The sequence below is a fragment of the Penaeus vannamei genome, chromosome 28 (assembly GCF_042767895.1).
Source record: "Penaeus vannamei isolate JL-2024 chromosome 28, ASM4276789v1, whole genome shotgun sequence".
Taxonomy (NCBI): Eukaryota; Metazoa; Arthropoda; class Malacostraca; order Decapoda; family Penaeidae; genus Penaeus; species Penaeus vannamei.
The window spans coordinates 7131532-7144272 of NC_091576.1; the positions used below are offsets into that span (position 1 = coordinate 7131532).

General features: G+C 50.5%; 1 protein-coding gene across 4 annotated transcripts in view; it reads left to right on the forward strand.

Moving 5' to 3' along the window:
• The window catches only part of stai (stathmin), a 96288-nt gene that overhangs the window by 1519 nt on the left and 82028 nt on the right, over positions 1 to 12741 (forward strand). For 2 of the 4 annotated variants that reach the window (XM_070141312.1, XM_070141314.1), the window contains exon 1: positions 12201 to 12288. The exons of the other annotated variants lie outside the window; for them this stretch is intronic. In XM_070141312.1, coding sequence (XP_069997413.1) covers positions 12216 to 12288 — 73 coding nt within the window. In that variant the 5' untranslated portion in view covers positions 12201 to 12215. Of the gene's footprint in view, positions 1 to 12200; positions 12289 to 12741 lie in introns of those variants that run through there. 4 annotated transcript variants of the gene reach the window in all.

The following is a 12741-nucleotide window of genomic DNA, read 5'->3' on the forward strand; positions in this document are numbered from 1 at the left end:
GTGGATTCAGATTAAAATAAGAAAAAAAATATATTTTAAGTTTTCATTTTCGCCGCAACAACACAAAACGCATGATATAGAGTGGAAAGACATTAAAGCTATGTGTCTGTTTTTTCATGTTCCATAACATCAAAAAAACGACGAATTCCCCCGCCGTTGAGAGTAGAAACTAGATTGCAAAGAACTTTCTACTGATTTTCCTCTCTGTCGCCAAGGGGAAACTCTGCTATTAAGATCTCTACTCCAACATCATTTTCTTTCCGCTCCTCCTCCCCCCCTCCCCCCTTCTTTGGTCAAAGGCGTGCCAGACACCGAAGTCCTTCCTTGGGGAGGAGCTGGAGGGGGGGGGGGAGAAGAGAAATCTGCGTTACCAAGGGTTGCTATCCCCCCTCTCCACCTCCCCATCATTTCCTGTCTCCTGCCTATGCTCTCTTCTCTTCTATTCCTCTTCCCTCTTCACTTCTATACATATCTGTCCCATTTCCTCTAATATCTGCCCTTCCCTTCTCTATTCCTCCTTTACCTCTCCATCCTACTCTGCTTTCCCTCTTCCCTCTTCCTTCCTTATCCTAACCTTTGCCTCGCCCTTCTTCCCGTCTCCTCCTCCTTTCCTCTCCCTCCCCCTCCTCCACTCTCCTCACCCTTTGATGGCCAGAACTTCCCGGTTGCATGTCACTCCCAGAGGTGCAGGTTAGGCGCCGAGAGCAGCTGTGAGAGATGACCATGATGATTTTGTTGTTAATGATTGCCATAATATTTTTATCTATAAAAGATAATCACTTCGGCATTAATGGCGAGGGGTAGCAGAAATGGCACCATTAGAATATATTGGACAAGCGATCGTGTTGTAAACCGTTGGTTGCGTGATGCAAGAAAGGTGACATTGATGGTACAAGCTGATAAAAAGTTGACATTTTTTTGTCAGTGTCACAGTCCTCGTGATGGTCGTTTTTTCTTTGCATTGATTTTCCCTTCATTGTTGTGCAGGTAAATCCACGTCTTACGGATATAAATATACACAGACGCAGACGCATAAATAAAGAAAGAGAGAGAGAGAACGGTAATGAGAATACACATCTTGGGTCGTTTCCTTCGCACAATAACACCGATCTTAAATTGCCCTCGTTTGAGAGTTCCTGGTCTTAGATAGGTCGCGGAGGGAAAGCTGCGGCGGGGATCGAACGCGTGGCTCCAAGGGCGGTTTCGTCGTCGACCTTCGCGTGTGTGTAGGCCCGCCGCGCCTGTTAGAGCATGTAGGCCTACCGCGTTGTAGGCACTTCACGAAGACACTTGCTGCTTTTTTTGTTTGTTTTTGAGGTTTTGTTTACGTAATTTCAAAGGAGTGAGAGTGTAGTCGTTTGCATTCGGGAGGACGACAGGTGGTCCGCGCCACGACCAGGCTTTTGTTTGGGGGATGCGGTTTCTCGGCTCGTTAGCAAAATGACGGCGGAGGGAGTGGGGGAACTACAACGTCTATATTATTTAAGCTAATGTGCGGATTGTTTTCTTGATGCACTAAAGAAAAATAGTTTAATGACGCCGCCAACCTCTCTCATACTTGATTTGCCGAGGAATAAATTGGAAATGGCATTTTTAAAACCTTACCACCGCATATCGGGAAGGCCAAGGACGCCTTTTTGATTTCATTTTTATAGGGACTAGATCACACAGAAAACGCGATTTTCCACTAAGATGAAGGACTGAACACGTGCGCTGGCCCCTCTTAAGTGTGGGGTGGAGGGAGGGGGGGGGATAAGGGTAATGATGGAGGGGTTAAGGTTATCTTGATGGCGAATGGTAACGGAGGGACATGGTAAAAGGTCATCAAATTAAACAAAATTGCAGTTGAAAGCGAAAATGGGAATGGAAGGGGTTAAAGGTAGTTATTAATGAATGGCCAAGGAAGGAAATGGCAAGAGGAAGGGCTTAGAGATAACAAAGGGAGCTACAGGGGAAAGAGGGAAGAGGGATTCAATAATGCAAGCGAGAATGATAGAGGGTAATGCCATCAGTTGCAAGATATGACGGTGAGCTATGGGGTGGGCGGGAAGGGGAGGGGGGGGGTAGCTAGAGGGTGGAGGGGCGTTATCGGAGACGTTATTGATGCTATTGCCAAGGAGAGGAGAGGAGAGAGAGAGGGAGAGAAGAGAGATGAGATAAAGATTGGAGAGAAGAGACGCACCAGATGTGGAACCCACCAGGAAGGGAGGGCGAGTGGGCGAAGGATAGGAGGCTGAGGGAGGAGGAGGAGGAGGAGAAGATGGAGAGGGAGGGAATGGGAGCTGGAGGGAAGTAGTGCGGTCCAGAGGGAAGGGAGAAAGGAGGAGGAGGGGGGGGGGAGGGAGGAAAGGAGTGAGGTGAACGGCCTCAGCGTCTTAAAGCTCTTTCCCCGGCGGTCGTCTGGGCCCGCGTCTCGCCTCCAGGAGTGTTGCTCTTGTCGGAAGGGAAGCTAGAGAGGATGGTACGGGGGGGGGGGGAGTGGAGGGGGAAGGGCTTTGGGGGGCTTTGGGGTCTCTTGGGCTCGCGATTAACAGGGGACGTCTGTTGCTATTAGGAATGGGGATGATTGTTGTTGTTGTTGCTGTTGTTTTAGTTGTGGTAATTTTTAGTAGTATTGTAATTTATTATTTTTATAATTACTCTTATCGTTAATATTATTGTTATTATTACTACTATTATTGATATTATTACTATTATTGATATTATTACTATTATTGATATTATTACTACTACTATTGATATTATTACTACTACTATTGCTATTGATATTATTACAGCTACTATTGATATTACTACTATTATTACTTTACCTGCAAAATATCAAAGATGGAATGGTCTAAAATCAGCCAGGTTTGACACATGACTGATAGGTTCTTGTGGGGATGATGGGGGGGGGGGGGGATTTCTACACGTTTCCCCTCCATGAATGGAAGGAAGGTCATGGCAACAGCACGACCCCGAGACAAGACATGCAACCGCAGGAGCAGCCCTGTCCTTGTCACTTGTCACGAGAGAGAGTGTCATTGATTCCAGCTGGCTCGCGATCGGCCCGTCGACACTGGGTCAGGCTTATTCCCATTCCGGATTGGAAGGAGTCCCTCGGAATGTATGGATTTCGGATGATTTTCTCTTCGCTCGTTACAAGGAGGATTTACTCGCGTAGCTTCGGAATTCGATGGATCTCATCATGTCCGGCCGCCGCGTCAGGGAGGCAGAGCGAGCTTATTTAATCCGCTCTTGTTCTTTTGAAGATGATAAAAGCGACTTGTTACACGGACGGGTTTTTTAAAGCCAAATGAAAATATCGCTAATATCAGACATGTGTACACGCTATTTTTAAAGCTATTTAAACCACAACTATCGGATTTCGACGCGTATGGTTAAAACTTGACACATCACCACAGCTATCAAACGTACGCGCGCTTGTACTCAGACCTACGAGAACATCACGTCAAGTACCATAGCACATCCTCATCCCTCTCCTGGGTGAAGTTACGCAACAACGCCTACCACGGTGGGCGAGGTAATGGCAGAGGACCACGATTCGTACCCGGGGCATCGATTCCCTTCGGGGCGGGGCGGGGCGGGGCGGGGCGGGCTCGGTCATACGTGGAAGGCGTCGACGAAGGCAAGGTGGATGGGATTGCGACGGAGGAGGGGGGGTAGAGGGGAGGGGGCGGGTTCGGTCACACGTGGAAGGCGTCGACGAAGGCAAGGGGGATGGGATAGCGACGAAGGAGGGGGGGAGGGGAGGGGGCGGGTTCGGTCACACGTGGAAGGCGTCGACGAAGGCAAGGGGGATGGGATAGCGACGAAGGAGGGGGGGAGGGAGGAGGGGCGGGTTCGGTCACACGTGGAAGGCGTCGACGAAGGCAAGGTGGATGGGATAGCGACGAAGGAGGGGGAGGAGGGGGCGGGTTCGGTCATACGGGGAAGGCGTCGACGAAGGCAAGGGGGATGGGATTGCGACGGAGGAGGGGGGGTAGAGGGGAGGGGGCGGGTTCGGTCACACGTGGAAGGCGTCGACGAAGGCAAGGTGGATGGGATAGCGACGAAGGAGGAGGGAGGAGGGGGCGGGTTCGGTCACACGTGGAAGGCGTCGACGAAGGCAAGGTGGATGGGATAGCGACGAAGGAGGGGAGGGAGGGGAGGGGGCGGGTTCGGTCCACACGTGGAAGGCGTCGACGAAGGCAAGGTGGATGGGATAGCGACGAAGGAGGGGAGAGGGGAGGGGCGGGTTCGGTCACACGTGGAAGGCGTCGACGAAGGCAAGGGGGATGGGATAGCGACGAAGGAGGAGGGGGAGGGGGCGGGTTCGGTCACACGTGGAAGGCGTCGACCAAGGCAAGGTGGATGGGATAGCGACGAAGGAGGGGGAGGGAGGGGGGCGGGTTCGGTCACACGTGGAAGGCGTCGACGAAGGCAAGGTGGATGGGATAGCGACGGAGGAGGGGGAGGGAGGGGGCGGGTTCGGTCACACGTGGAAGGCGTCGACGAAGGCAAGGTGGATGGGATAGTGACGAAGGAGGGGGAGAGGGGGAGGGGGGAGGGGCAGACGTGGAAGGCGCCGACGAAGGCAAGTGTGTGATGGGATAGCGACGGAGGAGGGGGAGGTGGGAGGGGGGAGGGGCAGAGAGCGCCGGTGTGTGATAGATAAAAAGGTCCCCGAGGAGGATTTTACTTTTTTTTTTTTCCTTTTTCTTTTTTCTTTTTTTCTTTTCCCCCCTTTTTTCTAAGAGCGCTTAAAAAAGTGGTCTTTGTTCTTTCTCTTGCCTCTCTCCATCTATTTTTTTTTTTTTTTCATATTCCTTTCTTCTCATTCCCATTTTTCTTTCTCTTTCTTCATCAAGGCTTTTTTTTCATATCGTTAATTTCGAAGAGGAGGAGGAGGAAGAAAAGGAGAAGGAAGAGGCAGAGAAGGAGAATAATTTTCCCTTCGTCTTCGTGTGCTTCTTTTTCCATATTTAATCTCCGGTTTAAGACTTCCAGAACCGCAAGGCCGAAGTTTTAAGTGCCGCGACTCGTTCAGCAACATATTTAAAAGGGCTCGTCGCTTTTTGTTTTACTTTCTGGTCGTTTCGGTCTTCTACGTAGAGTTTTTTTGTTTGTTTGTCTCCTCTTCGGGTTTCTGCTCTTCCCTTCTTGCCTTCTTCCTCCATTTCTTCCTTCCGCATTGTATTCCTTCCTTCTTCTTCCCTTTCTTCCTCCTTCCTCCCTTTGTTCCTTTGTTCCTCCTTCCCTTAGTTCCTTCTTTCCTTCCGTCCGCTTTTGTTCCTTTCCTTCCGTCCTCCCTTTATTCCTTTCCTTTCGTCCTCTTTATTCCTTTCCTTCCCTCCTTCCTCCCTTTATTCCTTCTTTCTTTCCTTCCCTCCTTCCTCCCTTTATTCCTTCTTTCTTTCCTTCCCTCCTTCCTCCCTTTATTCCTTCTTTCTTTCCTTCCCTCCTTCCTTCCTTTATTCCTTCTTTCTTTCCTTCCTTCCTTCCTTCCTCCCTTTATTCCTTCTTTCTTTCCCTCCTTCCTTCCTTCCCTCTCCCTTCTCAAACAGGACTTCGCGATCCCTCCAACTTCTCCGCCAATCGCCGTCCGCCCGGCTGATCTCGCTGCCCTTCCGTATCGGGCATAAAGCGAAAAAAGTTTGCCTCGGCCGCCCGCGATACGTTATAGGCTCTCCGTCTCCCGCGCGAAGGCTTTACGGGCGGGGGGGGGGGTATTCTGCAGCGTTAGTTATTGAGTATTAGGGGGCGCTCTTAATTTGTCTCGCTGCGTTGCCGGGTCGTGAATCGCGAAGGTTGGGAGTTTTGCTTTTTTTTTTATTTGTTTTTTAGCATTTCGTTTTCTCTTTCTCTCTCTCTTTCTCTCTCTCTTTCTCTTTCTCTCTCTCTCTCTCTCTCTTTCTCTCTTTCTCTCTTTCTTTCTCTTTCTCTCTTTCTCTTTCTCTCTTTCTCTTTCTCTCTTTCTCTTTCTCTTTCTCTCTCTCTCTCTCTCTCTCTCTCTCTCTCTCTCTCTTTCTCTCCTCTCTTCTTTCTCTCTTTTCTCTCTCTTCTCTCTCTCTCTCTCTTTCTCTCTCTCTCTCTCTTTCTCTCTCTCTTTCTCTCTCTCTCTCTCTCTCTCTCTCTCTCTCTCTCTCGCTTTCTCTCTTCTCTTAGGGACTCTCTCTCTCTCTCTCTCTGCTCTTTTACGGCCTCTCTCTCTCTCTCTCTCTCTCTCTCTCTCTCTCTCTCTCTCTCTCTCTCTCTCTCTTTTTATCTTTATCTTTTTCGTTAGGACGGATTAGTGATGCGTAGTATTTTTTCCCCAATTCTTTTTTTTTGCGTTAGTATTTTCCTCCCGGTTTTCTTTCTTCATTTTTTGGGCGTATTTTTTTCTCTTATGTGGGTATCGTTTCGCTAAGATTTCTAGCCCGCACTGGTATAGGGCAGCATAAGGGGATCATCCATGCAATGCCTATCCTCTACGTTCATAGAACCCTTTATTTATAATATGATATAGTCCTAATTTGTCTGATATTATAAGCCTACCCTTTACTGTATGTACCTTTTTATCATCTACTGTATGATCCTTTCACTGATTACTCACACCCTGTTATTACTGTTTATCCCTATTCTCGTTTGTTGCTATGCATCTTTATCTCCCTTCCCTTGCAATATTTCTCCCTCGACTCCTCACAATGAAGCTCGAACCGACACTTTCCTCTAGATCACCGGTGCACTGACCTTTTGGTGGCGGTTGCCATGGCGACGCGTCCTCCACAAAAAGAAGTCGGGAGTCGCCGTAAAGTAGCTTGCTTTAAGAACCTTCTGTGGGACTTTATGGCTAATGGAGCTTTCTTTATTCATCTATTTACTTGTTTTAATATTTTGATAGATGGGGTTTGTTGTTTTAGATTCTTGGTGGGTGGTTTTGTGGCTTTTTTTTACGGGCGTAAGTGATCGAGGGTGTTTCCACTTGATAAAAGATTTGTCTATATTTCCCCTTGATATAAAGATCTTGTCCCATTAGTTGCATTTTACCTATTTTTTCTCCCATTACTTGCTTTTTGGCAGCATCTTGCTTAATAACTTCCCTCGCATCCTTCGTTTTCTATTTTTATATACACTGACCTTGAGCAAGTTCAAAGTCAAGCAGAAGACATGTGCACAGCTGGTTGGTGTCCTAGATGGCAAGTGCGTGCGTGTGTTCGTGCGCATGCGACACTCGCTCACCCCCCTCCCCCCCTTCCCCCCTTCCCCCCTTCCCTTCTCTATCCCACCCTTTCCACCCCTTCCCCTCTCCCCCACTACCCCCACCCCTTCCCCTCTCCTCCACTACCCCCACCCCATGCACACCCTTAGCCTCCGGATATATTTCCGGAAAGGAGTGGGTGTCGTCAGCGGGGGAGGGGGAGGGAGAGAAAAAATGTTTTGTTTCTTGTCTTCTTTTATCTCTTTTATCTCTTCTCCTTTCTCCCCTATTCCCCCGCCAGTCTGCTTGGTGCTGTCCATATACCAGGGGGAGACGTAGATGGCACGGTTGCATTGATGCTGCAGAGTACGTGCTTGGCGAGGCACATGTTGTGGACATGCATGATTTATGAGGGACGGGGGCTGCGGCAGAAGCTCGTATGGGAACGAAGCCCTCTCCTTTATTAATTTTGGGATCTTTCATTTATGATTTTGTCCTTTCCCCGAGTTGTGAAGTATTTACAGGGACAGAAAGGGATTTTATTTTTTTCATGTTCTCAACACGTCCTGTATTTTGACTAGGTTCGTGTTTCCCTTCTTCTGTTGTACCTCCTTTTCTTTTTTCTCTAACCCCTTCATTTTTTCCCTGTAATTCTCCCTCCCCCCCTCCCTGTACTTCTCCTTCTCCCTCCCCCTATACTACTTCTCCCTCCCCCTCCTCCTGTACTTCTCCTCCCTCCCCCTCCTCCTGTACTTCTTCTCCCTCCCCCTGTACTATTTCTCCCTCCCCCTCCTCCTGTACTTCTCCTTCTTCCCTCCCCTTCCTCCTGTACTTCTCCTTCTTCCTCCCCTTCCTCCTGTACTTCCTCCTTCTCCCTCCCCTTCCTCCTGTACTTCTCCTTCTCCCTCCCCTTCCTCCTGTACTTCTCCTTCTCCCTCCCCCTCCCCCTGTACTTCTCCCTCTCCCTCCCCCTCCTCCCTGTACTTCTCCTTCCCCTCCCTCCCCCTGTACTTCTTCTCCCTCCCCCTCCCCCTGTACTTCTCCTTCTCCCTCCCCCCTCCCCCTGTACTTCTCCCTTCTCCCTCCCCCTCCCCCTGTACTTCTCCCTCCCCCTCCCCTCTCCCCCTGTACTTCTCCCTCCCCTCCTCCCCCTGTACTTCTCCCTCCCCCTCCCCCTCCCCCCTGTACTTCTCCCTCCCCCTCCCCCTCCCCCTGTACTTCTCCCTCCCCCTCCCCCTCCCTCCCCTGTACTTCTCCCTCCCTCCTCCTCCCCCTTCCCCCTCCCCCTCCCCTGCACTTCTCCCTCCTCCTGTACTTCTCCTTCTCCTTCTCCTTCTCTCTCCCCCTGTTCTTCTCCTTCTCCCTCCCCCTGCACTTCTTCCTCCCCCTCCTCCTCCTCCTGTACTTCTCCCTCCTCCTGTACTTCTCCCTCCCCCTGCTCTTCTCCCTCCCCCTGCTCTTCTCCCTCCCCCTGCTCTTCTCCCTCCCCCTGCTCTTCTCCCTCCCCCTCCACTCCTTCCGCTCACGCTGCAGGAGGGAAGTGCAAGTTGTAACGTAATTAATGCATTAGGGATCTTGCAAGTTTGCGATGGCCATTAGGAGGTGGTAATGACAGCTCGGTGGATTATGCCAAGTGCCTCGCGTGGTAGGCGGGGCATGCGAGAGGGAGGGAGGGAGAGTGGAGGGATAAGAGGAGAGGGTGATAAAGCAGTGGAGAATTGAAAGTGAAACCGGGAGGGAGAGAGAAAGGGGGAAGGGGGGGGGGAGAGGGAAAAACAAAATGAGGCGGAAGGAAGGAAGGAAGGAAGCATGGTAGGAAGGTAGGTAGGAAGGAAGGAAGAGAGGAAGAAGGGAGTGAACCCAGATGCAAATTTGGATAAACAGAGAGAGGCGAGGCAAGCACGAACGTAATGAGGCAAGGCGGAAAGAGAGAAAAGGGAAAGAAGAACCCGAGTAAAGGTGAAGCGAAACACAGATGGAGAGAGACAGAGAGAGAGAGAGAGAGAGAGAGAGAGAGAGAGAATGAAAGAGCAAGAGAGAAAGGGGGGGGGAGAGCACCAGAGCCATGAATGTGCAAATGGAGTCCACGCGAGAGCGGAGGAGTGGGCGGGCGAGTGCAAAGCCGAGTCCAGAGCCGAGTGCACAGCGGCAGGTGGGGCGGAGACAGGGGGGGGGGGGAGGGGGGTTGGGGGAAGGGGGAAGGAAGGGCGCTGCATTTCTCCCTGCTATTGATCATAATGAGGGCTCACGGGCGCAGGTAAAGACGCTGATGGACCGAGACAGCCAGACGACCTGACCTGGGCCGGGGGAGTGGGAGGGGGGGGAGGGGGGGAGGATTTTTTGGCCCGTGTCTGCTTGGCTTGATTTTTTTCCCTCTTTTTCTTTCTTTTTAATTTCTATACATACGTTCTTTACTGTTTTATCCAATTTTATTCCACCGTTTTGTCTTGTGAATGCACGTAGACACTGCTTTATTTCCATTTATTTTTATCATTTAGTCTTTATATTATGAACATAAATACTTTTTTGTAATATTACAGATTTCTCATTATCAATATTTAAGAATTAATCCTCTCTATTAGGCAAATCTCGCTCTCTGGTTAATATATTAAATTTATGTGAAATTGAATAAATTTTTCCCCTCAATTAGAAATTCGTGGAAATAATTCGAAATCTGATTGAAGTTAGTAGCTTTTAATGTTTTATCGAATTTACAGGAATGGATTTTAGATTTCGCTGAAAACGTGCAAAAGGCAGTTGCTAAGGACAGTTGAAAAATATTGATAAATAAATGCGAAGCTTAATTCCTGTTGAATTTATTTATTTATTTATTTATTTATTTATTTATTAAGCCATCATCAAGCATATCCTTGACGAGAAACTTTTTTAAGGCTTTCATTCGCCATGAATTTCCAAGCGCATAACCGTGCACTCGCTTTTCTTCTTTTCTTTTTTTTTTCTTCCTTGCGAGAACATTGCAATTGCAAGGACCGTGTTATTGCTCGATCTCTCCCCGCCTCTCGTCTTCGCGACCCTGATTTAAGAGACGGCCGTGTTGGAGGAGCTCGCGTGTGCTTTTGAGATTCCGGGTTGCAAAGGAGGGCGATTATAAGGCGAATGTATCATAATGGGTGGGTGAGATGGGCGTCCGTTTTGAATAATGATGGGGGGGTGGGAAGGGGGAGGGGGGGAGGGATCAGCTGTGATTGTGGGTGAGGGGGGAATTGAGGGGGGGGGGGAGGTTGAGATGGTGGTGGGTTAGGAGGTAATGACCGGAAGGATGGGGAGGATAGTAGAAGGATGGACGGGGGGGGGGGGGGGAGGGGGGAGACGGACAGACAGACAGGCCGAAATTCACGCAAGCAAGTGAGGGAATCTTGTGTGCTGCTCTTCATGTGCCGGTTCTCCTGCCGGCAGTGCCCCTCCCCCTTTCTCCGTCAGTCCCCCCCCCTCCTTCCATCGTCTTCCTCTCCCCTATCCCCCCTCCCCCTCCCCCTCCCCCGGCCACCCCACGAAGACCAGCAAAGGTCCCGCCCCTTTTTGGTGAAGTGGGTCTATTCGTCTACTTCACTCTCACGCGATTTTTCCTTCTTTTTTTTTCTTTTTTTTTTTTTCGTTCTTGGGTTGCGGAGCTCCTTAACGTCTGTGAACCCCTCCCTTCCCCTCTTCCCTTTCGCCTGAAGGACTCCCTCTCTCTCGCTCTCTCCCTCTCTCTCTTGCTCTCTCCCTCTCTCTCTTGCTCTCTCCCTCTCTCTCTTGCTCTCTCCCTCTCTCTCTTGCTCTCTCCCTCTCTCTCTTGCTCTCTCCCTCTCTCTCTTGCTCTCTCTCTCTTGCTCTCTTTCTCTCTTGCTCTCTTTCTCTCTCCCTCTCACTCTCTCTTGCTCTCTCCCTCTCCCTCTCTCTTGCTCCCTCCCTCTCACTCTCTCTTGCTCTCTCCCTCTCACTCTCTCTTGCTCTCTCCCTCTCACTCTCTCTTGCTCTCTCCCTCTCACTCTCTCTTGCTCTCTCCCTCTCACTCTCTCTCTCTTGCTCTCTCCCTCTCCCTCTCTCTCTCTTGCCCTCTCCCTCTCCCTCTCTTGCCCTCTCCCTCTCTTGCTCTCTCCCTCTCTCTCTCTTGCCCTCTCCCTCTCTCTCTCTCTCTCTGCTCTCTCCCTCTCTCTCTCTCTCTTGCTCTCTCCCTCTCTCTCTCTCTCTTGCTCTCTCTCTCTCTTGCTCTCGCTCCCTCTCTCTCTCTCTCTTGCTCTCGCACCCTCTCTCTCTCTCTTGCTCTCTCCCTCTCTCACTCTCTCTTGTTCTCGTTTTCTCTCGTTCTTGCTCTCTCCGTCTCTCACTCTCTCTTGTTCTCTCCCTCTCTCTCTCTCTCTTGCTCTCTCCCTCCCTCTCTCTCTCTCTTGCTCTCTCCCTCTCTCTCTCTCTCTTGCTTCTCCCTCTCTCTCTCTCTCTCTCTCTCTCCCTCTCTCTCTCTCTCTCTCTCTCTCTTTCTCTCTCTCTCTCTCTTGCTCTCTCCCTCTCTCTCTCTCTCTCTTGCTCTCTCCCTCTCTCTCTCTCTCTCTTGGACTTTCGCTCTCTCTCTCTCTCTCTCTCTCTCTCTCTTGCTCTCTTGCTCTCTCCCTCTCTCTCTCTCTTGCTCTCTCCCTCTCTCTCTCTTGCTCTCTCCTCTCTCTCCCTCCCCTCCTTTCCTCTCCCCCCCCCCTCTTTCCTTTCCCCCCCCCTCTTTCCTTTCCACTACTTTCTTTCCTCACTTTTCCCTTCCCCTCATTCCTTCCCCTTCGCCGCATCGCCAGGTATAGCCTGCTCCGGTTAAGCAGGACGCGGATCCACTTGCTCTGTTGTTTTTTCTTTTTTCTTTTCGGTTTGTGAATGCGTGATTTTTTTTTCTTTTTCTTCCCTGCCTTCAACCCTCTGTTTCCAATGACACGAGAATTGGCAACGTTGCTCTGTAGACTTTTGGCCATTTCCACCGTGGCGGTCCAAGTAAGCGGTGTCGAGCGTCGCCGCCATATTAGCAGTCGGCCTAGACCACGTGGGGTGGCCCTCGATAAAGCGGACAGTCATGAACAGTGACCGTGTGGTGCAGGTGGTCCAATTCACCAGGTCCCTCCGCGTGGACGTCCTCTGCGGGGCAGGTAAAAGTCACTCCGGCAGGAAGGTCGTCCTCGCCCTGTTCCTCCCACGTGAATTCTCTCGCGTGTGCGTGCGTGGAGGCGAGGGAGCTTCGCCAAAAGAAAGGGCGGGAGGAAGGGAGGAGGAGGAGGAGGGGGCGGCTCCGAGACATCCCTAATTGATGGCGGTTTGTCTTGGAATGGAAACCTCGTTGCTTTATTACGTGCGGCGTCGGGGCTCTGCAGGAGATGGGAGTGGATTAAATTTGCCATGTCGGCGTATATTGTCGGGTCTGGAGGAGGAGGGAGGAGGCGGCGCGAGAGATCGTGTTTGAATAGTTGAGTTTGCCCTGCGGAATTGCCGGGCTGTAACGAAAACGGGAGTGTTTAATTGTGGCCAAATGATAGACGTGGAGTGCAATGTGTGCATCTCGTTATTGCAGCCTCTTGTCCTGTTTTTTTCTCGTTTTCCCCTTT